The 25766-nt window shown below is 44.2% G+C and overlaps 1 protein-coding gene across 6 annotated transcripts in view; it reads right to left on the minus strand.

Annotated features, from left to right (window-relative positions):
• RNASET2 (ribonuclease T2) overlaps positions 1-25766 on the minus strand; it is a 100662-nt gene that overhangs the window by 60632 nt on the left and 14264 nt on the right. For 4 of the 6 annotated variants that reach the window (XM_033935656.1, XM_033935652.1, XM_033935653.1 and 1 more), the window contains exon 2: positions 9491-9599. In XM_033935656.1, coding sequence (XP_033791547.1) covers positions 9491-9576 — 86 coding nt within the window. In that variant the 5' untranslated portion in view covers positions 9577-9599. Of the gene's footprint in view, positions 1-9490; positions 9600-15782; positions 15918-25766 lie in introns of all 6 variants that reach the window. The other 2 variants (XM_033935654.1, XM_033935651.1) reach the window with 1 other exon arrangement.

Below are 25766 nucleotides of genomic sequence, written 5' to 3' on the forward strand. Positions count from 1 at the left end.
TCCCCCATGTCCATCTCTCCCTTTCAAATCAGACTTCCCTCCCAACCTCCCGCCCTCCTATCCTCTCTGGTAAGTTTAAAGATGTTCTCCTCGCGGAGCTGGGTTAGATGTTAAGAGATGTTGGATGTAGAGAACATCTAACCCAGCTCCGCGGGGAGAACATCTTTAAACCTACCAGAGACTTTTTCATTCACAACAAAACTCAAATTTCTGACCAACTGACTTTCCCGCCAAAATTCAAATTGGTGGACTGCCCTTTTCTCAATCAGGTCAGTGAACACACTAGTTCCATAGTCACACTGCAGACTTCAAAGAATGCCCTGAAGAAAGTCACAGCATGATGGCTGAAACATTAGTTTCTACCTGATAAAGACGCAGCGAGACCCGGAAACTTGCAACAAGCACAATGTCAACTGCATAAACCCTGAAAAAACATTTAGTCCGCATATAGTTAGGAAAATTCAGACAAGTGTGCTGCATTGGATCCTTTAGTGCCAGCAAGCTGTCATCCAATAGTCAACATTCCAATATTGACCAAATTGTTTCAAAACAACTTTCTGACTTTTTAGACAAATTTTCAATATTGCTTTAGGCCCTGTTATAGTACATGATTTTTTAAACTAATAGGAACATCATTCCAAAAATTTGTAAAAAGAAAATAAAGAAAACAAAAAGCTAATACTCCTTAGACTGAACACTTCTTTCAAAACAAAAATATTAAAAAAAACTTTTCCATTTCATGCTATTCTGGAAGATTATCACTTATAATATATTACACATAATTTTTGTAATTCATCATACTTAAAACTTACTGTAAACTGTATCGAGCCTATTTTGTAGGGATGATGTGGTATATAAAACGAAGGATTAGATTAGTTATTCCATCAAGTAGAGACAGAAAATATTTTTCCCTCCTCTGCCTGCATTAGTCAGTGTGGCTGATGGGTGTGTCAGTATTTATGTGTCAAAACTGAGACATGCATATTTATTGTACCTAGCCCCAATCATTTATTTTTACGCCTCATAACTTTTTTTTTTTTCAGTTGTTCCTAGCTGCTCAAAAAAAAAAAAAAAGGTTTATTCTATTTTTCAGCTCCTTGCCACATCTCTTCCTTCCCTTTCCCCTCTGGTATCAATCGTGTTACCTGGCATACCACTCCTTTCTTTTTACTAGGGTTGAAACCTGAACTGGTCTGGTAAGGCTCAAGAAAAGAAAATGAACAGGCAGCCATAAACAGGGCAGGATTAATTCTTCGAGGGCCCCTAAGCACACAAGTACACTGGGCCCCCTAGCTCTGCCCCGCCCAAACCCCGCCCCCATTTATTTACCTGTTTTATTATTTACTTCTTTATTTCTAGTCGTATTTATTTTTTTCTTTTATTATAAAATTCAAAACAAATAACAAATATTACCATACCAGTGCCAGTATACAGTTTTAGTTCTATGCAAGCCCCAAACATCTCTGAACAAATGCCCTCTTCCTTCCCTTCCCACCTACTTGCCCAGGGCTTTAACTCTGAACCCTTTCCATACGTATATAAAAGTGTTCAAATGCACTGTAAAGCAGTAATACTATCCAAAACATAAGTCTATATTAATAACCAAGTTTGCAACTCGTCTCAACTGCCTCACTCTGTCATCCAACTTTAACCCATATGTAAAAACAACCAAATCTGTAACTCCTCTGGTATGTTCCACTCCATGTATGCTAATTTGTAACAAAATAACAAGGCAAGCGGTCCACCAAAGAATCCAACGTGGAACAAAAGAAGATCAGCAGACAATAAGGAGATTCAAATCACTTTACAAATTAAAAAAAAAAAAAGGAAAATAAGATATCATTTTATTGGACTAATACATTTTTTAATTAGGTTTCAGAGGTCAACCCCTCTTTCCTTAAGTCAGTAAGTATACTGCTGTTACAGTATTCTGTCCTGACCTGAGGAAGGAGAATTTGGCCTCTAAAAGTTAGTCAAAAATGTATTAAAATTAGTCCAATAAAATGATCACCGTATTTCCATTTTCTATTTATAAACATTTATTAACACAGTTACAATACTACTTTATCCTATAACAAAAAAAACTTAAAAATATAATTTTTTTTCTACCTTTGTAGTCTTGATTTTCATATAGCTCTCTATCAGCTGAATTTGGGTATTCCCATTGCACTAGAGTTCTCCATAGTTTATTGTAATCCACACAGTCAATAGTTTTGCTGTAGTCGATGAAGCAAAGGTATAGAGGGTTTTGGTGTTTTTTGCTCTTCTCCAATATTCATCTAATAATGGAATAGGACTTGAGCACGAGTTGATGGGACCTAACAACCTTTGTCTCCCAGTTTCTGCTTTTCACTCATGTTGTCATTTTCTCCCTTCCATCCACTGTCTGCCCCTTCCAGAAACTGTCTGCCAACCCCCTTCCATCTTTCCTCCTTCCCTCCCCCTGCCCCTTTGGTCTGGCATCCATCTTCTTCCCTCTGTTCCCCTCATGGGCTGTCATCTGTCTCCTTCCATTTCCCTCTCTCTTCTCATTTCCTCCACTGAGATCAGATATTTCTGTCTCCTTCCCCCTTTCCCCACATGCTCTGGCATCTCTCTCTTCTCTTTTTTCTTCTTCTGTCTAAATTAAATTTTCTCTTACTATTCAGTCCTCAGTTTCCCTCTTTTCACTGTGCCTACCCACAAGATTGCCACCCCTTTCCTTCACCCCTCCACTATCTCACTAACTCTTTTCTACCCCCATCCAGCATATGTCTTTTTCTTTCTCCCTTCCATCCAGTATGTGTTCTCTTTCTCCACTTCCATTCAGCATCTGCTCTCCCCTCTCAACTGACATCCATCTGCCCTCTTCTCTCTCTCCCTTCTCCACAACTGCCCCTTTCTCTCTCTCTCACACTCTGAGCCTCCACCCCAGGCCCCTCACCCTCCCTTCCCCTCACCTTCGCGTGGGTCACCACTTACATTATTCATATTCTTTGGAAGGTTTGCGGCCTGTAACCCTCCCCACCATCACCTTCTCCTGTTCCTTCCGACCTCTGCTCTTTCCACTTCTTCCCCTCAGCTCCTCAGGGTGCTTGCAGCCCACTCTCCTCTCCAGCTCCTTCTTCCCCACTGCATCCAGGCCCTGCACCCCCTCGACAGACTTCTCAGAGGAGCTTCAGTTTGTAGAATCCTTCGTGCCACCAACTACTCTCTTCCTCCTTCCCCACTGCGCCCAATACCTGCAGCAACCCCCCCCCCCCCCAGAACTCCCTCTTCACGCATCCCGGAGCACCCTTCCCACAGCACTCACCTGCTACAGAGGCTCCCGCATATATCACATAGACGTGGCGAAGAGCGCTCTACAGCCAGCAGGTAGCAAGATCAGCCCCAGCACCTGCAAGCGGTGCTCAGCCCAATGCTTCCCTCGGACGCAAACTGCCCAGGTGGAAACAGGAAGCTGCGTCAGAGGGGAACTTTGGGCTGAGCACTTCTCGCAGGTACTGGGGCTGATCTTGCTGTCCGATGCCGTGGTGGGGCCCGATCTTGCTGTCATCAGGGGGAGGGGGCCCAATCTTGCTGTCATCGGGATGGGGGGGCTGATCTTGCTGTCATCGGGGGGAGGGGAGGCCCGATCTTGCTGTCATCGGAGGGGAGCCCAATCTTGCTGTCATGGCCGTTAAAAAAAAAAAATTGGAAAGGTGACGGTGAGTGGGCCCCCCTCATAATTTCGGGCACGTGCCTCTTAGGCCTATTCGTTAATCCGGCCCTGGCCATAAATTTGACCTTACTATTACTGCCAAAACCAGCAGGTACTTGACTTGTATCATCTCTTGTAAAGGTGAGCTGTGCATAGAGCTTCCGTGAATGTAGATTTCTGCCTAGCCTGCACATCTAACGTAGTGTAATGTAATGTAATTTATTTCTTATATACCGCTACATCCGTTAGGTTCTAAGCGGTTTACAGAAAATATACATTAAGATTAGAAATAAGAAAGGTACTTGAAAAATTCCCTTACTGTCCCGAAGGCTCACAATCTAACTAAAGTACCTGGAAGGTAATAGAGAAGTGAAAAGTAGAGTTAGAGGAAAAATAAAAATAAAATAAACATTTTAACAAGACAGCATTGATCTAAATACTTTGGAAGGTAGAAGAGAGGAGAGAAAGGAATAGAAGCATGATGAAGTGATGAAGTGGAGCAAATAAGTTTAGTAGGAGCGATTGACGTTTCCAGAAAGTGCTTAGTAAAGGAGTATTAAGATGCCTGGTGGTACTGCTCTTGCTTCTGCACGAGTCCGTTTTGGCTGCTATGTCCACCCTGTAAAACTTCTTGAATATGTGGAGAGATAACCATGTGGCTGCTCTACAGATTTCTTCTGGAGACACCATTGAAGAATCCGACCATGAGAAAGCTACGCTTCTAGTGGAATGCGCCTTTACAGATATAGGAGGACACTTTCCACTTCCAATGTAGGCTGAAGAAATAGTCAGTTTCAACTTGGTCAGCCTTTACGGGCACCACCCACTAATACAAAAAGATGATCCAACAATTGAAAATCATTCACAACCTCCAGATACTATTTTTTATTTATTTAAGTATTTATATATCACTTATAGCCTAAGTGGTTTACATTCAGATACTCAGGTACTACAGTAATACTATGCACACATCCAACAAATTTCTGCATTTTATCACTTTACCTCGATCCCAAGGGAGTGCAGGCAGGCATACTTAATATGAAAGCTGGGAACTACTTTTGGTAAGAAAGATGGAACTGTGTGCAAGAACATGCCTGAATCCAAAATTCTGAAGAAGGGATCTCTGCTTTACAATGGCTACAGTTTCAGACACTTGCTGGGATGAGGTAATCACTACCAAAAACATAGTTTTTATTTTAAGATCCATCAGAGAAACTTGCTCTAGTGTTTCAAAGGGTGTTCTGGCTAGCACCTGTAGGACTAGATTAAGACACCATACCACAAAAGACTCGCACCGAAGGACAAAACCTTGGCCACATCTGGATGTGCAGCTATGGTACTCTTATTAACCTTAGGCCCAAAACACGAGAGCCCCGCAATCTTCAGGAAGGTGAGCACCACAGAAATTGGTGCAGAGTTTGGGTCCTCACTCCTCTGAGCACACCAAGTTTGGAAACACTTCCAGGCTTTCACATACGCAGCTACAGTCGCTTTCTTTCTGCATCTTAGAAGGGTGGACACCACTTTGTCCAAATAGTCTTTCTGTGAAAGTGCTGTGTGTTCAAAAGCCATACCATAACACCAAAGCATTCTGGATTCTGCAGGGCAAGTGGACCCTGTGTGAGCAGTCACAGATGACATGAAGGTCTGAGACCTGGGTCACTTTGCAGACAGACCAGGTCTGCATGCCTCACAATCTGGTGCTACTAGAATCAATAGCCCTTGGTGCATCATGATCTTGTGCAGAAGTCTGTCTATCATGGGCCACTGAGGGAAAACGTAAAGAAGGCCTGCCTTTGGCCAAGGTTGCACCAGGACATCCAGACCTTCGCTTCCTGGCTTATAACTTAGAATGAAGAACCGAGCTGTCTTATTGATGTAATCAGATCAAATGTTGGGCGACCCCACCGACTCACAATGCAGATGAAGGCTTCCTGAGATAGTGACAACTCCCCAATATCTAGGATCTTCTGACTGAGGAAATCTGCTTGCACATTGTCCACTCCTGCCACATATGTTGTCGAGAGCACCAAGAGATGGGCCTCTGTCCATCAAAACAGCATCTGGGCTTCCAAGCATAGAGTAGCACTCGTGGTGCCCCTCCCCCCTTCCCTCGGCGATTGACATAGGCTACCACTGTTGCATTGTCTGAGAAAACTTGTAGTGCTTTGCTCTGTAGCATGCTCCCGAATGCCTGAAGCGCCAGGCGGATGGCTTGAAGTTCCAAGTCGTTGATTAACCACTTCCTCTGAGAAGGGAGACAGTGTCCCTGCACCAGTTGCCCTTCGCAATGTGCGCTCCAGCTGTATAGGCTGGCGTCCATCATCAGATTCACCTATACAGAAATGGGAAGGGGAATTCCTCTGGTTAGAGACTGAGGCTCCAACCATCAGGATAGACTGCGATGTGCTTCCCTAGTCCCTCGGGAGGTGTTAATGCCCAGATAGTGTGAAGGACAGGGATAAAATGTTTCAAGTTTGATTTGGGGAACAATACAAGTGCATCTACGGTGAAGCACAGCTGTGTAGCCGCTGCAAACCCCCCAAAAAGAGCTTGTGAGCATCTGGAGGGGCTGTCTAGATGTCCAGGACAGGGGCTCCCCCCATGAAATTCTTCAATTTGATGTTTGAAGCTTACATGATTAATAAGGGCTGCATAAAACCCTCTGGGATTGCAACTATGCTGGCCTAGAACTAGGGAAAGCTAAACCAGCAGCTTCTGCAGGCCCTCCCCCCCCAACCACATGCTGCACGGAACATGGGACACGGACAATCCTCAGACGGCTATTCAGCGCAAATCTGGCATGAATCCAAGGTATCCTGGCCTGAGGAGTCTATTACACCTGTTTTTGAGTAAAATAAAGGTGTTTTGAGGCAGATTGAGGCTTTATTTTCAAATCAGAAAATCCAAGATCGCTGCCACAGCGGACATTTTAGCACCAAAACCAGCCTGTGGGAGCTAAAGTGGGGTTCAAAAACCAGTGATATTTTTTTATTTTAGGAGGTGGAGGACCCTGGCTCTAAGCCCAGAACGCAAAATATTCCACTTTTAAAGACACCCCTCTCCTCATTACGTATTAAAGGCTGTCAGCTGTTTATTCACTTTGCCATGCTGTGTGCTGGGAGCTGCTTGTAGTGAAGCTGCAGACAGCTTACAAGGAGAGCCTCTGCCTCAAACAAGCCTGGAATCCAGACTGCTAGTCTCTTCAGATTGTCTCTTGGGCACAAGAACTGGCTAAAGTCCTCAACCCCCATTGGAACCTTGCATGCGCAGTCAGGGGGAGGAAAGCAGTTGGCTCCAATCCTGGAAAACCACCATGGATCCATTCAGCCTGCGCTCAAGCCCACTGTGGACAGGACCTGGGGCGAGCCTTACAAGGGACCAGTCCCTGAGCTCTCAGATTGTTAGTGCAGACTGTTCAAGTGGGTGCCCTGCAAAGCTGTCTGCCCCTTAGATAAAGACTTCCAACCTGAGAACCTGCACTCTCCCGCAGTCAGAGATGTCCCATGACAGGGATCCTCTGCACCACTGAAAAGCCTTGCAAACAGTAAAAACTGAATTTAAAAGAAAAAGTATCTTTTTGGGCGGCCTTGGTCCACTATCTGACAAGATTCTTACAATGCCTGATCCCTTTGTCAGCAGAGGGCCTGTTGCTGGATCAATATGAAGTCTTCCAGTTGGCCAATAAGGGGAACCGCATAAAAGCGCCTTAGTGGGCAAAAAACGTTATTTTGTCAGTATGGATGAGTGATGCTGCCCCCTCTTTTTGGGGATGGAGCAATAAGCTTCATGCTCTGATGTTATTGGAACTTCAATATGATAAATTCACTCTTTCTTCAAGTTTGGGAAGTTTATATTTTTATCTTTCTCCTAGAGCATGCAGTGAGGTTTTGAACTCTCTATCACTTTTGTGGGTAGGGAGGGGGGATTCTCCAGCATCTCCGCTCCAATACCAAACAAGGGGCGTGGGGGGCTCAGGGGGATTGGGATTCCGGGGCTGTATTTCCTTAGATGGGTAGGCCAGAAGAGATGGGCCACCAGTGTTCTTTTGGAGTTCAGTTTTGTATGAGTCAGCTTCTGAATCTAGGGATTATGTTTCTGGTACTGGTTCTTTATTTGATGTGGGGATTGTAGGACTTTCATGGGTTTCATTTGGATTGGGTTTTTTTTTGGGGGGGGTAGGGGGGTTGCAATGTTGTATAAGGTGGACGGGATGTACATAACATGTAGCATTGTTGCTTGTATTGATTTGGATCTCTTTTTATGCATTTGTTGTGTATGTTTTGTCTATCAGTAAAAACAGATTTTACAGTAAAAGAAAAATTAAGATGAACAGAAAAGACAGACTTCTACCATCTTGCTGTAGAGAGACAACGGAGGAACTGGAAGAGAGCTCAGAAGGATGGGAGGCAGAGCAAAAGAATTCTAATGAGGCTCTCTACAACAGTGTTTCTCAACCCGGTCCTGGAGCACCCCCTTGCCAGTCAGGTTTTCAAGATATCCACAATGAATATGCACGAAAGATATTTGCATATAAAAGAAGGCAGTGCATGCAAATCAAGTTTATGCAAATTCAATGTGGATATCCCGAAAACTTGACTGGCAACTCCAGGACAGAGTTGAGAAATACTGCTCTGCAAGAATTCTTGTGAGAAGGGACTGGCTACCTGAATGTTCAGGAATAAAGTGTCTGTCACACTAGAAATAGAGCTTAGAGATAATCCATGCTTTAAGCCCGCCCCCCTAAAAAAAAAGGGATCTAGGATATTGCAGCATTAAATAAATTTGTATGGTTGTCTGCACCGATGTTCAACCTTGAAATTCTCCCGTACTCTTGTGAAGTAGAACTATGTTTTGTCTGCCTTTTGTTCTTAGAAACTATCTCTCAATTGCCATACTATAAGCAAGAATGAAGTTGGGTCCTTCATCAAAATGGGACCCTACTTGGTTTGTGGTAGACATAGTGGCTGTTGATATCCTCTGTATCCTGGCCATGTGGGGGCAGAACACCAGGGCTAGAATCACCTAGCCAAGTCTGCACAGCATCCTGCCCTCTATAGGCCATGACAGAAACATATAGGAGCCCTTTCGTCAGCCATGGTTGACTTGGTGCATTAGTGCCTCTGGACCCTGGATTTCATTGTGGACTGCCATATACTGTCTTGGCATTCTCTTTTGAAGCCATCAAATCAACACTGGGTATCACCCAAGTATCCACAATTATGCTGAAAGCTTCATGGAAAGTTTCCATTCTCCTGGATCTAACCAGTTTTGACTCAAGTAGGGACTGCACATTATCTGAACTCACTATGTGTATTGCCATTTTTGTACCCATATTATCAGTTGCTTTGCCTTCTAAGATAAAAGCTGACTCTCGGTGCCTCCTTGTTTATTTGTGCTGCCATTGCTACATTGTCAGACAATAGCTTGACTATCTTGTCTCTGAACAGAGTAGAATATGCATACCCATTGCTTTTTTTAGTAGAAAAAAATGGTACCAGTACTCATCCTATGCAACCTTAGGGGCGGAGTCACCATCTATGGCTCCGCCCCATAGTAGCCACACCCTCTCCTCCCCCTCCCACCCGAGCCCATCTCACTCTTTGCCCTCCCCTAATCTGCCATCTCTCCCTCCTCCATATCTCTCCCTCCCTCCCTTCAAGCTCCCCACCCCCTTCTGCTTCCTGTTCTCACTCACATACTCGCCCTCACCCCTGGCCAAGGTCCAGCATCTCCCCCTTATATCCTCAACTCCCTTCCTCGAGTCTAACCTTTGTTTTAGTGTTTTAAAAATCAACACCATCAGCTTACCGTTCAAAGATTTCTTGGCTCACATATCCATAACTGAACACCAAACAAAGACAGCCAAACAGCAGAAGTGCAACCACACACTTCATTGTTTAGATTTATATTTTCTGACCTAAAAAAAACCAAACCAAAATTAAATCTGAAAAAAAATGAACATTTTGTAAGGATGGCAAAACATTTTCCAAATTTATTAAATTTATCACTAAGAGCCTAATACTATACTCAAGTATTTCAACGGTTGTAATCCAAGGGGAAATTTTTTTTTAAAAAAAGAGCCTAATATTCAGCTTGTGCCAATCAGTAATTGCTACTTCACCGAGTGCCATGGGCAGAATCAGATCTGGATATTCAAAGCTGGGCCTAACACAGACACCAGTACTGAATATCTAAGTCCTCCATTACTGTCAGAAGTTATCCAGTTGCTGGTTGATATTCAGAACAGCACTTGGATAAAGATAGGACAGCATTTTTGCTATCCTAACTTCATCTAGGCACTTACCTGGATAGCGGACTGAAAATTGTCTCTAACAGAGTAAATCCCAGCCATACCCATCGCTCAAAGTGAATAGTCCTGTGGCAGTCTTCCTGGATTTTCAGCGGCTCTATCCAAATATGTGACAATGAAAATCCGGAGATAACCCAGTCACTGCAATTTAACCAGGTCGAAGCCTCTCCTGCCTGGTTAAATAATTGGCCCTTAGAGCTCAGAGGTCAATATACTTATCCAAATAAAGGGGCCCTTTTACTAAAGCTTAGTACATGCTAACAGACATTAACATGGAGTATGTGGTCCACAGGTATAAAATAGGATATGCTGCATTTAGCGCACACTAACAGACATTAGTAAAAGGTTTTAGCAAAAGGGCCACAAATTTATCCTGTCTACTTTTCCTGGATGTTCATTGTTCAACAGAACCTTTTGGGCAAATATAGTCAGAAAGTTATAAACTATATATTATCTATCTATCTATCATAATAAAACCCTTAGCGCGCATGCGCACTTCAAACTCCGTAATCCCTGCGTCCGTAGCTCCGTGCCTCAGCATGCGCAGTAGAAAGAGCCTGTGGCGGTTTTCTTGCTCCTTCTACTGCGCATGTAGAGGCACAGAGTTTGAAGTGGCGAACACCATGGTGGTCCCTCCCGCCCTCACTCTGTCTAACATTAAAGGTATCCGCTGATAAGGAGGACTGTGCACTGAACCAAGGAGCCACAGAAAAAGAAGCCACAGGGAAGGAGGATGGCCAACCAGCCCATGATCCTCAACGTGTACGACATGGTGAGGAAAGCCGCTAAAACTTTAGGGGCCCCGCAGGCAACAGCGCTCCTTACTGGCATCAGGGCAATCAGCACCAGAGTGACTGAGTGGCAGAATAAAGTGTTTTTGTAATTTGAGATGGGGGAGAAGGAGGACAGTATGATAGGTTATTAAGGAGACAGACAGACAGGGGGCAGGGAGAGAGAGACAGACGGTGGCAGGGAGAGAGACAGAAAGAAAGACAGACAGACAGACAGAATGACAGACGGGGGCAGGGAGAGAGACAGAAAAAAAGACAGACAGACAGACGGGGGCAGGGAGAGAGACAGAAAAACAGGGGGGCAGGGAGAGAGACAGACATGGGGGCAGGGAGAGAGAGACAGAAAGAAAGACACACAAACGGGGCAGGGAGAGAGACAGAGACAGGGGGGTAGGGAGAGACAGAAAGAAAGACAGACAGACAGACATACGGGGCAGGGAGAGAGACAGAAAGACGGGGCAGGGAGAGAGACAGACAGAAAGATAGACAGACGGTGGCAGGGAGAGACAGAAATAAAGACAGACAGAGACGGGGGGCAGGGAGAGAGAGACAGAAAGACAGACAGACAGAGACGGGGGCAGGGAGAGAGAGACAGAAAGACAGACAGACAGAGACGGGGGGCAGGGAGAGAGAGACAGAAAGACAGACAGACAGAGACGGGGGCAGGGAGAGAGAGACAGAAAGACAGACAGACAGAGACGGGGGGCAGGGAGAGAGAGACAGAAAGACAGACAGACAGAGACGGGGGAAGGGAGAGAGAGACAGAAAGACAGACAGACAGAGATGGGGGCAGGGAGAGAGAGACAGACAGACAGAGACGGGGGCAGGGAGAGAGAGACAGAAAGACAGACAGACAGAGATGGGGGCAGGGAGAGAGAGACAGAAAGACAGACAGACAGAGACGGGGGCAGGGAGAGAGAGACAGAAAGACAGACAGAGACGGGGCAGGGAGAGAGAGACAGAAAGACAGACAGACAGAGATGGGGGCAGGGAGAGAGAGACAAAAAGACAGACGGGGCAGGGAGAGAGACAGATAGAAAGAAAGATAAACAGAGACGGGGGGCAGGGAGAGAGAGACAGAAAGAAAGACAGACAGATGGGGAAGGAGAGATACAAAAAGAAAGACAGACAGATGGGGACAGGGAGAGAGACAGAAAAACAGACAGACAGATGGGGCAGGGAAAGAGACAGAAAGACAGACAGAGACAGGGGGCAGGGAGAGAGACAGAAAGACAGACAGAGACAGGGGGCAGGGAGAGAGACAGAAAGACAGAGATGGGGGGCAGGGAGATAGACAGAAAGACAGACAGGGGGCAGGGAGAGAGACATAAAGAAAGACAGATAGATAGGGGGCAGGGAGAGAGAGACAGACAGACGGGGCAGGGAGAGAGAGAGAGAAAGAAAGACAGACAGACAGGGGGCAGGGAGAGAGATAGAAAGAAAGACAGATGGGGCAGAGAGACAGAAAGACAGACAGACAGGGGGGCAGGGAGAGAGACAGAAAGAAAGACGGGGGAAGGGAGAGAGAAAAACAGACAGGGGCAGGGAGAGAGAGACAGACAGGGGGCACGGAGAGAGAGACAGAAAGACAGACAGGGCAGGGAGAGAGACAGACAGATGGGGGCAGGGAGAGAGACAGACATAAAGACAGACAGATGGGGGGCAGGGAGAGAGACAGAAAGACAGACAGACAGACAGATGGGGGCAGGGAGAGAGACAGAAAGACAAACAGACAGATGGGGGCAGGGAGAGAGACAGAAAGACAGACAGACAGATGGGGGCAGGGAGAGAGACAGAAAGACAAACAGACAGATGGGGGCAGGGAGAGAGACAGAAAGACAGACAGACAGATTTATTCGATTTTATTTATTCTTTATTCTTATATACCGCCATACCCAGCGAGTTCTAGGCGGTTTACATCAATTAGCAAATGACCTGCATTGACAAGCAGATTTACAACAAAATTACAAGCAGATTTACAGCAAATTACAAGCAGATTTACGATAAATTACAACGATTTACGGCAGTCAGCAATGAAATTACAGCGATTTACAACAGTCTGCAATGAGGGGAAGATTTACAACAATTTAACAGAAATTGCAGCTTTGATCGAACTAGACAAGGGAAGTAGAGAGTGGGAAAAAAGGGAGGGTCTGGTGAAGGAGGAAGGGGGCAGGGGTGGGGCAAGTGTTATGTGGGGTGAAGGGAATATTAAGGGTCGTGTTTGCTGAATAGGTAAGTTTTTAGTAGTTTTCTGAAGGCAAGGTAAGTGGGGGCCTCGAGTATCATCTGGGCTAGCCATGGGTTCGACTTGGCTGCTTGGAAGGCGAAAGTTCTATCGAGTAATCTTTTGAGAGGACAGTGTTTTGGCGAAGGGAAGGCGAACAGATGAATTCTGCATGATGTCCTGTTGCAATAAAGGTTAAAGTGGGTATTTATGTAACTTGGAGAAGAACCGTTAACCGATTTGTAGCAGAAGCATGCAAATTTAAAAAGAACTCTAGATTCAAATGGTAGCCAGTGTAGTTGGTGGTAGAAAGGGGTGACATGTTCCCATTTCTTTAGGCCAAAGATGAGGCGCACTGCGGTATTTTGGATTATTTTTAGTCTCCTGGTAGTTTTCTTTGTGGCGTTAAGGAAGATGATATTGCAGTAGTCGAGAATGCTGAGGATGGAGGATTGTACAAGTAGGCGGAATGCAGTGTCATTGAAGTATTTTTTTATGGTGCGAAGATGACAGACAGATGGGGGCAGGGAGAGAGACAGAAAGAAAGACAGACAGACAGATGGGGGCAGGGAGAGAGACAGAAAGAAAGACAGACAGACAGATGGGAGCAGGGAGAGAGACAGAAAGAAAGACAGACAGACAGGGGCACAGGGAGAGAGACAGAAAGAATGACAGAAAGAAAGAAAGGGGGCAGGGAAAGAGAAAGACATACAGAAAGAAATGCCTAAGTCTACACATCTATTCTAGCACCCGTTAATGTAACGGGCTTAAACACTAATATATATTTCTTATTTGCTATTTGTGTGGACTCTGTAGTGATCTACACATTAGTGCTCCTTAAAAATGTAATAGCTACTAAGGGGCTCTTTTACTAAAGCTTAGCTTACTCTAGTGGAATTAGCACACTCCTTGACTCCAACCTATCACATTCCAACCACATCTCTCAGGTGGTATCTTCCTCATTTTACTACAAGCGACAACTCCAAAAAATAAGGAACTAATTTTCTGAGTTGACCTCACCCAGCTACTCCATACCTTAGTCCTCTCCCGCATGGACTACTGCAACAGGCTATTCAACAGTTTCATGGCAAAGAACATACGACGTCTCCAACGTGTACAAAATGCAGCGATCAGGCTTCTAAAACATCTCCATGCCTGCAACCCTGTCTCCCAGGCTCTAGCATCAGCTCACTGGCTGCCTATAGCCAAACGTTGCATCTTCAAGAGCCCAATGCTAGCATCCAAATCCTTGCATGACATGGTGCCGGACTATGCGACAGCTAAGTTTCCTCAGTACATGCCAAACTGGTCCCTCTGCTCTCAAGATGAAATACGCCTCAAAATGGCCCCTGGTCATGACCTTCAACTGCAAACTGTCAAATGACGTTCCTACTCCCACTTCATACCGAGCCCCGCAAATCAGATCCCTTGAAGGGCTCCTCAACTTTAGGAAAGCATTAAAAAAGCATTCCTCTTTCACCTAACTCCCCTGCCCATGACCAATGAATTACAAAGAAATTGTATACTGGTACCGGATCCCAGTATGTGTCATGTTAGGAAAACTTGTATTCAAACTATGTAACTTCTGTATTGTATTGTAACTATGGAAAATTTAACCTGTATACTGTCTAATTGTGTCAAATTAGGGCAAAACTTGAATTGGAAAACTCCTAATATGTGTCAAGTTAGGATGGAAACTTGTACTGTAATTATGGCAAATCTAGTGCAAATCATAACCTAATAACTAGGTATTATGTATGTTTAACCCTTTCAGGACCATAAGGATCGTAGGCCAATTTTTGTGGTTTTGACGACATTTTTATGGTAAAAAGGGCTTGCAGATGCCAAAAAATTGATTTTTTTTTGTGAAATATCATTATTTATTTTTTTTTAAATCACACTTCTGGCTTATGGACAGTGTGGCAAGTGAATCTTCTCGTCAATCTGGCAACGACGCTAATGAATGAATGTCGGAACCAGTTTGTTTACATAAAGGCAGTATCATATGGAATCCGTACATATCAAATTTAGAACTGTAGACTATCCCAATCAAAATTTATAGGATTTTAAAGTTATGGGACAAATATGTCCCTTGGTCCTGAAAGGGCTACCCAGTAACCTGCTCTGAGCTCTTTGGGGAAAATGGGATGGAAAATGAATTAAATAAATAAATGCATGCATGCTAAGAAGCCCATTTTATACCTATGAGCTTCTTAGCATCAAGCATATGCTAAACTCTAGTAAAAGAGCCTCTTCATGATTTAATGCATGTTAAACTATGAATTCATGTGTGGTCCAAAAAAAAATCAGGGAAAAAAAAGTTTGAAATTGACCCAAAAATATATTTCATGCACAACCTTATTGTCTAGATCAGGGGTCTCAAAGTCCCTTCTTGAGGGCCACAATCCAGTTGGGTTTTCAGGATTTCCCCAATGAATATGCATGAGATCTATGTGCATGCACTGCTTTCAATGCATATTCATTGGGGAAATCCTGAAAACCCGACTGGATTGCGGCCCTCAAGGAGGGACTTTGAGATCCCTGGTCTACATAGTACCTTATCATAAAAAGTAAAACTGTTTCCCAGAAACACCCCCAGAGCCACTTGTTTTTAGCAAGCTAAAAACTTGCTTGCATGGTATTAAGATGCTTGGGGAGGCTAAGGCCTTCTTAGCTACAAGTGCAACCAGCACAACTACCAACCACCAATTGATAACTTAAGAGACCTGAGAGGTTCTCTCTATAGCAGTTCCCCACCTTCCTGACTCTCACCTCGGAGCAGACATGGTCCTGGACTTCAGGTATTTCTTTCTCTCCCCTGATTGCTGCCGATAGTGACACTACAGCGATTACACTCAATGGCTTGGAGACTAAGCATTCCCTGCAACTTTATGACGTGTTCCTCCCCTGCGAAATAGAAGTATCAGAGAAGAGACGCTTCATAGCATCGCAGAGAAGGCCCTAGAATCATGTCTATTGCTTTTGTTGTACGCACAAGGGATGGGCTTACTAATGCTTTCTACCTTTGTTCAGTATCTCTGAGAAAAAGACCTTTATGATTCAGGCTCACGTACTAATACACAGCCTTGCACACGCAGCAAAAATATCTAACACAATTATATAAAATTTAGATTGAGACTTTTCCACCACACAGGAGAATAAAAACATTTTTTACACTTCTGCCTAAGCAAATGTAAATACAATGTTTCCTGGATTTCAACATTTCTGCTACTCTAGCTGAAATCACTTCCTTCTTAATAAGACTTCTCTTTATAGTGGCAAATCTTATCTTTGACAAGATGTCAGTTTTTTCAAGGTCCAAAAAGAAGATACTTCCAGAAAAGACAGACAATGAGCTCACATAGTTTGCATAATCTAATGCCTGAAAAAGCATAATAAACAGTATTTATAAACAGTGCATAAAAGTTAAGGAACAGCCTGAGCAGAAAGGTGACTGGGTGATGAAGACCTGGCTCGTAAACTCCTGGGTCAGGGAAAATTCAAGGGACTGAGGCACCCCGAGCATCACTGCCCCCCACCCACTCATAATCTAGTTATCTCCTCTTCTCTCTCAAATCTTCCCTCCTTCCACCCACGTACCTCCACACTCTAAGACACTGGCTGCAGCAGGGGCAATCCACACACGCAGTGCAGAGCCTTCCCTCTGCTGCATCCTGCCCCACTGAAAACAAATGTTGCATCACAGAGGGTAGGAAGAGGCAGAGGGGAGGATCCAGGCTAGGCGCAAGCAGCATTTGTGGATCTCGGCTTCTGCAGGTACCTTTCTTAGCCAGGGGTGTCAAGGTCCTTCCTCAAGGGCAGCAATCCAGTCAGGTTTTCCTGATTTCCCCAATGAATATGCATGAGATCCATTTGCATGCACTGCTTTCATTGTATGCTAATAGATCTCATGCATATTCATTGGGGAATTCCTGAAAACCCAACTGGATTGTGGCCCTCGAGGAGGGACTTTGACACCCCTGCTCTAAGGTGTGAAGGAAGGCAGGGAAGGGGGGGAGGAATTATGAAAGAGGAGATACTGGATCACAGGTGCAGGGGAGATGCAATGGAAGGAGAAATGCTGGACCAGGATTTTGGCATCCTTTATCACCCAATGCCTTGAGCCAGTACTCGCCTGGTCCATAGGTTGAGCCAGCCCTGACCTCGGTACTTTGTTTAAGGCTTCCTGGAAAAACTGTCCCATTCTATACCCCATTCATACACAAGTCCTCCGGGGCCCTGATACTAAGGGATTTCCCCAGTATATCACTTTAAAAAATAAGCAAGCTGACAAGCTAGACATATTCCAGCCAGTCTTATCCTGAGTCACTATTTGTCTTAAGCAGTGTTTGATGAAGTACTCATGCTGGTCTTTGCAAGAGGTGTCTCTAAAATCAGGTTCATAGACAAAATCGCGCGAGACAACAGCGCGCCGACAACTGAGCGCAGACAACTGAGCGCAAGGTTGATGGCGCGCCGAAGAAAAGCACTATTTTAAAGGGTTCCGATGGGGGGTGTTGGTGGGGAACCCCCCTATTTTACTTAACAGACATCGCGCTGGCGTTGTGGGGGGGGTTTGGGGGGTTGTAACCCCCCTCATTATACTTGAAACCAAACTTTTTGCCTGTTTTTTAGGGGAAAAAGTTCAGTTTTAAGTATAATGTGGGGGGTTCCACCCCCCAAACCCCCCACAACGCCAGCGCAATGTCTGCTAAGTAAAGTGAGGGGTTCCCCCCCCACATCCCCGTCGGAGCCCTTTAAAATAGTGCTTTTCTTCAGCGCGCCGTCAACCTTGCGCTCAGTTGTCGGCGCGCCATTGTCTCACGCGATTTAGTCCCATCACCCTAAAATCATACTGAACAAGCCGAATCCCATTCCTCGAGTCCACTCGGAAAATAAAAAATTGTGCTTTACTTTTTTTTTTTTTTAAATTCTTTATTGATTTTCCAAACTTCAATAGTGCAATACACAATATATCACATATAATAAGCAATATAAGCACATTTAACTTACAAATATACATAACCAACCATTTTCTCCCACCCACCCACCCAATGATTATTTAAAAAAACACAGAAGCATAGATTTCCCCAGTAACCTTACCATATTCAAATTAGTCATATCCTTTATCCTCCCCCATCCCAAGTATAAATATTCAAAGATCAACTTATGACAGAATTTTATTGCAAGAGGAGACGGCATCAAAAGGACTACATGATCTTCACTAGTTTCCTGCAACATTCCATATTTTTTTTATTTTTCAAAACATTTGCCCCATTTTGGGGGTGAAAGCATCATCAATGAGGGCATTCACAATTTGCTGTACACTGACCAGTGTATGCTAATTTTCATCTTTCTCTAGCACATTTGACAGAGGCTTCCACATCAGTCTAATCGATCCTTATAAAGTAACTGAACCCTTGAAGAGGTTCCATCCACATCTCCATAGTCCATGCACCTGGTATTACATTCTGCATCTAAATCCTCCTTGCCGTTTTGAGCCAGTATTCCCTCATCTTTCAGGGACATAAGGGGTTTTATGATCATCTTTTTTTTATTTATTTCTTTATTGAATTTTCATATAATCCACAAGATACTTCTTGTTTCAGAAACACAGAAGAAAATAACACTGCATTGCAACACTACAACTTTTCAGGAATCTTCCTTAGACCACAATTATAACCAGAAATAGATCCAGAATATAGTGAAGAGAAACTCAATTTAAGAGGAAAATAAAAAGAAAAGGAATAGGCTTAACAGCAGGATCCCAATATTAAATTAGCTGTTAACTACTAAACGCTCCCTGAAGACAATTTCTTCATATCAAGAAAAACCCATAATTGCTCTGGTTCAAAAAAATACATATTTAACTCCAAGGTATTTTACTAAGCATTTACAAGGATAAGCTAATAGGAAAGTTGCACCCAAAGTCACTGTTTCAGTTCTCATAGCTAAAAAAAAAGTTTTAATTATTCTTGGGTTTGCCTTGTGACATCCAGATAGATCCAAACTTTTTTCCCAAGAAATAGCAATTGTGGGTTTCGAAAATATAATCTTAAATGTGCATTTACATCTTGCTCATAAACGAAGGAAACCAATAAGGTAGCTCTGCAGGCATTGTCTAAGACTGTAGTTTCAAGTAATTCCATATGGTCAGACTTCTAACTTCTTCCTCAGGTGTAACTCCTGTCTTTTTTCATAGGAATATAGTACATACGATTAACAGGAAGAAAAAGTTCTGGGGAATATTTCAATACTTCAATCATATATTTTTTAAACATGTCCATAGGAGACACTCCCAACGATTTCGAAAAATTAAGGAGGCATACATTCAGCCTATGATTATGATTTTCTAATTGCTCTATTCTTCTATTAATTATAATTTTATATTTAACTATCTCTGAAGACAGAGTTTGTAGATCTTCCATCTTCTCCTTAACTTGCTTAATTTCTAAGTTAAATTGTTCCACAGTACCTTGGAGTTTTTCACCCAAGGCATTTACAGTACTCACAAGCGTTACGAGAACTTGTGAAGATTTGTGCACTGAAGCGTTGATCTTCTCGAGAGCCTCCTAAATGCTCTCTAAAGTCACCTCTACCAGTTTTTCCAAGTGAGAAGAAGCCTTCATGATTTCTCTCACCTCCCTTTGTTCCTTGACTCTCACAGTTTCAGTCCCTGCAGCCAGGGTCTCCTTTGTAAAAGAAACAGCAAGGGATTCCTCCAGTTCAGCCTTAATAGGCTCCGGGCGCAGTGTAGGGACAGCTACCGGGGGGAAGAGCGAAACCTCCCAATCCAAAGCCCCAGCCTCTCTTCCAACATAAGAACATAATAATTGCCACTGCTGGGTCAGACCAGTGGTCCATCGTGCCCAATCAGCTCATGCGGCGACCGTTGGTCAAAGACCAGTGCCCTAACTGAGACTAGCCTTACCTGCGTACGTTCTGGTTCAGCAGGAACTTGTCTAACTTTGTCTTGAATCCCTGAAGGGTGTTTTCCCCTATAACAGTCTACGGAAGAGCATTCCGGTTTTCTACCACTCTCTGGGTGAAGAAGAACTTCCTTATGTTTGTACAGAATCAAATGTTCGATGTCTCCTCTCAGTCTCCTCTTTTCAAGGGAGAAGAGGCCCAGTTTCTCTAATCTCTCACTGTACGGCAACTCCTCTAGCCCCTTAACCATTTTAGTCGCTCTTCTCTGGACCCTTTCGAGTAGTACTGTGTCCCTCTTCATGTACGGCGACCAGTGCTGGACACAGTATTCCAGGTGAGGGCATACCATGGCCCGGTACAGCGGCATGATAACCTTCTCCGATCTGTTCGTGATCCCCTTCTTAATCATTCCTAGCATTCTGTTTGCCCTTTTCGCTGCCGCTGCACATTGCGTGGACGGCTTCATTGATTTGTCGACCAGTACTCCCAAGTCTCTTTCCTGGAGGGTCTCTCCGAGTACCGCACCAGACATCCTGTATTCGTGTATAAGATTTTTGTTACCTTACACTTATCCACGTTAAACCTCATTTGCCATGTCATAGCCCATTTCTTGAGTGTGTTTATGTCCCGTTACAGGTCTTCGCAATCCTCCTGCATCTTCACTACTCTGAATAACTTAGTTTTGTCTACAAATTTAATCACCTCACTCGTCATACCAATTTCCAGGTTGTTTATAAATATGTTGAAGAGCACGGGTCCAAGCACCGAATCCCGCAACACTCCACTCATGACACTTTTCCAGTCCAAGTATTGTCTCCCACTCTCTGTTTCATATCCACCAGACAGTTTTTAATCCATGTGAGTATTTCACCCTTGATTCCATGGCTCGCAATTTTTTGAAGTAGTCGTTCATGCAGAACCTTGTCGAACGCCTTCTGAAAATCCAGAGATATAAGATGTCAACAGGGTCACCCTTGTCTATCTGCCTGTTTGTTCCCTCGAAGAAGCGCAGCAAGTTCATCAAGCAAGATCTTCCTTTGCTGAAGCCATGCTGGCTGGTCCTCATCAGATTGTGTCTGTCAAGGTGATCAATGATGCAGTACTTTATCATGGCCTCTACCATCTTTCCCGGTACCGAGGTCAGACTCACCGGTCTGTAGTTTCCTGGATCTCCCCTTGAACCTTTCTTGAAGATCGGCATAACATTCGCCACTTTCCAGTCTTCCGGAATCCTTCCTGATTTGATCAACAGATTGGCTAATAGTTGAAGCAGTTCAACTATAGCTCCTTTCAGTTCCCCGATTACCCTCGGATGGATGCCATCCGGTCCCAGGGATTTATCGTTTTAAGCCTATCACTCTGCTTGCATACCTCTTCTAGACTGACTGTCAACCCTGTCAGTTTTCTGTCTTCATTTCCTGTGTATAGCCTGTCGGATTCCGATATGTTGCGTATATCCTCTTTGGTAAATACAGACGCAAAAAATGTGTTCAGTTTGTCGGCGATGGCTTTGTCCTCCTTTAGCACTCCCTTTATTCCATGGTCATCCAACTGTCATTTCCCCTTAACATATCGAAAGAACAGCTTGAAGTTTTTTGCCTCCTTGGCTATTTTTTCCTCGTAGTCTCTTTTGGCCCCTCTTACCACCTTATGGCACCTGCTTTGATGTTTGTGCTTTTTCCAGTTTTCGTCCGTTTTTGACTTTTTCCATTCCTTAAAAGAAGTCTTCTTGTCTCTGATTGCTTCCTTCACTGCTACAGTGAGCCATGCTGGTTCCTTGTTTTTTTTCCTCTTTGATCCCTTGTTGATTTGTAGTATTTATAGATTTTGCGCCTCGGTGACTGTGTCCTTAAAATGGGACCATGCTTGCTCTAGCGTTTTTACAGTTCTTATCCTCTTCTTAATGTTCTTCCCCACCATGAGTCTCCCTTCGTAATTCCCTTTTCGGAAATTCAGTACCGTGGTCGTCGTTCTGGATCGATGTTTTGCCTCTGTGTCCAGGTTGAGTGGATCATATTGTAATCACTGCTTCCCAGCATCCCTTCTACTTCTATACCTTGCACCGATCCTCCTAGTCCATTTAGAATTAAGTCCTTTCCTCTCGTATTTTCCTTGACAAGTTGTTCCAGGAAGCAATCGCCTATAGCATCCAGGAATTTGGTCTCCCTACTGCAGCCAGAGGTGCCGATCTTCGTTTCCATTCCATTTGTTCCCAGAATTTTGACCCATAGAGACTCTACCTTATTTTTCGTTTCTTGCGTGTTCTCTCCAGTAGACTCAATTTCCTCTTTGACATATAGGGCAATACCCCCACCTTTTTGACCTACTCTGTCTCTGCAGTATAGCTTGTATCCCGGTAGCACAGAGTCCCAGACGTTTTCCTCATTCCACCATGTTTCCGTGATGCCGATGATGTAGAGGTTATCTTTTTGTGCCATAGCTTCCAATTCCCCCATCTTATTCCTTAGGCTCCTTGCGTTCGTGTACATACAATTGAGTTTCCGGCCTGTTACTTTCTTGCATTTCCTTCCCTCTTGTGTCCCTTTCAATCTGTCAGGATTTCTGTCTTGCCTATGATCCGATGAGACTTCCCCGCTATCTTCTTGCACGGTATACTCTGGGTACACCAGTTCTCGAACCATTGACTCTTGGTCGACTGTTGGCTTTCCCCTTCTTCCTCGTTTAAAAACTTTTCAATTTCTCTCTTGATGCTGCTTGCAAGTAGCCTCGTTCCGTCTCTGCTGAGATGGAGTCCATCCTTCCTGAATAGCTTGTTCTTCCCCCAGAACGTCGTCCAGTTGGAAGGCTCTGTGTGATTGGGTAGGTGCAGAGGTGGAATAACATCCTAGAAAAAACACTGGAGGGATAAAAATGGAGGGTGAAGGAGATGATAGTGTGGAAGAGGTTACATAGACTGACAGGGAGAGAACCTGAGAGACGGGAAATGGGTGCCAAAGAAATCAGGGGGCCAATTCAGCTCACTAAGGGGGCCAATCCAGGGCTCACTAAGGTTTTGATATTCTCATCGCCTCTTTCCTCAGCACAGTGCACCTAAGGTTGTGGTAGACACACTCTCCAATCCAGGTTTAGAGTAACATGGGCACACTGAAGTCATCTTTCAGGCTCCAACAACATCAAAGTCTGAGCTAGGCTATCCTTAGAGCTTGGGCCCCAGCACACTGAACAAATCTAGCTGTCTATCAGTCCAGTCAAAGGAATGACCACTGGATAAGAAGATCCATGGGGGCCCACTTCCCAATAGGTATCAGAAGGAAAGAAACAGCCTACAGTATTGCTAGGTTTCAGCATGCAGTTGCCATCTTGACATCAAAGACAGGAAATAGTTTTGAAAATGAATGAATAAGTTTCCAGAGGAAAATATGGGAAGCCTCGGAAAAGACGGGATAAAATCTACCAGCAAAATAATTTTGAAATTTTTGGGGATAGATTTACTGTGTAAGCTGGAAGGATGGGGGAATGGTAGAGACTGGAAGGTAAGCTTGGCCCTGTCTATATTGCAGTCACTGGGATTGTTTACTGGAATAACCATAGGGGAGGGTGGATAAATACTGTCATGTCATCAGATGAAATGTTTCCCTCTTAAAATGTACACCCTGTAGTTGCTTTAAATTTGAAAGCAAATTCAGTCTGGGCTTGAATTGAAATGGGATAGGGGGAACGCTTCATAAAAAGACAGTTAATAAATCCAAATAAATATTATATCATTTCCTGCAGGAAGAAGCAGTGCCAAGCCCAGCATGAACTTTAGGCTACCCAGCACTTATAGCATGACAGCAGCAGAGAAAAGATGACAGGGGAGAACAGAGGTTTGGGATGACTATGGAGCACACTGCCCTTCAAACTCTAGGGCTAACGTAATAAACGGCATTAGCTCAGCCCAGTTTGAGCTAACATTTTATAAAGCCTTGCGTAGACATAGTAATGAAGTTATTAGCTGTTCAACACAGATACAGAAAAGTGTACCAAACACCAAAAGGCCACACACAGGATTTTCTAATACTGAGGCTTTAGTGTAAGGTCAGACCCTTCCTTTCTGAGTCCATGTTAGAGCCAGCAACCTAAGCTATTTTGTCTAAGTTTCTTGATTTGTAATTTTTTTTGTGAAATAATTATTTTTTAAGTTTAGGGTTTGAATTTTTGAGTTATCCACCATGCTGCACTATTAGAAATTTTGAATTGATTACAATTTGTCCAGCAGGTATGAAGACACAACCTTGAATGGTCCAGCACCAAAGCTGAACCAAAGTTAAAACTGGTTTAGTGACGATCGTTGAACGCACGGTGAGTTTTCTGCACATGGGCCTCAGTGTTGCCACTCTAATTTTTAGGAACAACCTAGACCTCACTTCTAAAAACATAAATATTTATTACAAATATGCATAAGAACTAATAATTAACAAGCTCTGAACCACAAACTTTGCAGATAATTTCATACTTTTTATTCGGCTCACACTTAATACAGTCTTAAGTTCAGGATCCTTCCAGCACTTGTTTATTCAAATGACAGCAGGAGTGATGCTCACTGCCTCGGCAAAACAGGACCCCCTTACACCTTATTCAAATGACAGCAGAAGGAAACTACTGTACATTCCCTCCTGCTGGTAGGCCCGCCTCTTCAAAATGGTGGGGCTTCCACTTCCTGTTGCATCCTGGGATGCACTGGAAGGGGCCTAAGGCTTTGATTGGCCTAGGCGCCTAAAGCCATTCCCATAGGAGGGACCTTTTGTTTCTGAACCAATCAGGCCTCTTGCAGTGCATCACAGGATACACCGGGATGAGGCCTAAGGCCCCGATTGGCCCAGGTGCCTAAGGCCCCTCCTATGAGAGTGACCTTAGGCACCTGAGCCTTAGGCCCCTCAGGATGCATAAGAACATAAGAAGCGCCATCTCCGGATCAGACCTTCGATCCATCAAGTCCGGCGATCCACACACGCGGAGGCCCTGCCAGGTATACACCTGGCTTATTTTATAGCCAACCATATCTTTATATGCCTCTCTCAATGAGATATGCATCTAGTTTGCTTTTGAAGCCTAGGACTGTCGATTCCGCAATAATCTCCCCTGGGAGAGTACTCTCTGTGTGAAGCAGAACTTCCTGACATTAGTCCTGAACTTGTCCCCCCTTAGCTTCATTTCATGTCCTCTTGTCCGTGTCAAATTGGACAATGTAAATAATCTTCTCTGCTCTATTTTGTCGATTCCTTTCAGTATTTTGAAGGTCTCGATCATATCCCCACGCAGTCTCCTTTTCTCAAGGGAGAACAATCCCAGTGTTTTAAGTCGATCCTCATATTCCAGTTTCTCCATACCCTTCACTAGTTTAGTTGCTCGTCTCTGCACCCTCTCCAGCAGTTTTATATCCTTCTTTAGGTAGGGAGACCAATGTTGGACGCAGTATTCCAAGTGGGGTCTGACCATTGCCCTATAAAGCGGCATTATAACTTTCTCCGATCTACTCGAGATTCCTTTCTTTATCATGCCCAACATTCTATTTGCCTTCTTTGCCGCTGCTGCACATTGTGCCGACGGCTTCAGGGTCCTATCTATCAGTACACCCAGGTCCCTTTCTTGTTCACTTTTTCCCAGAGTTGCACCTGACATTCTGTACTCGTATTCCTTATTCTTACTGCCTAAATGCATTACCTTGCATTTCTGCACGTTGAACTTCATCTGCCATTTCTCCGCCCATTTTTCTAACCGACACAAATCGCTCTGGAGTTCCTCACTATCCTCCTGCGATCTGATTGCCCGGCAGAGTTTTGTGTCGTCTGCAAACTTGATGATCTCACTGGATGTTCCGTTTTC

This window comes from Geotrypetes seraphini, chromosome 3 (genome assembly GCF_902459505.1).
Source record: "Geotrypetes seraphini chromosome 3, aGeoSer1.1, whole genome shotgun sequence".
NCBI classification, from domain to species: domain Eukaryota; kingdom Metazoa; phylum Chordata; class Amphibia; order Gymnophiona; family Dermophiidae; genus Geotrypetes; species Geotrypetes seraphini.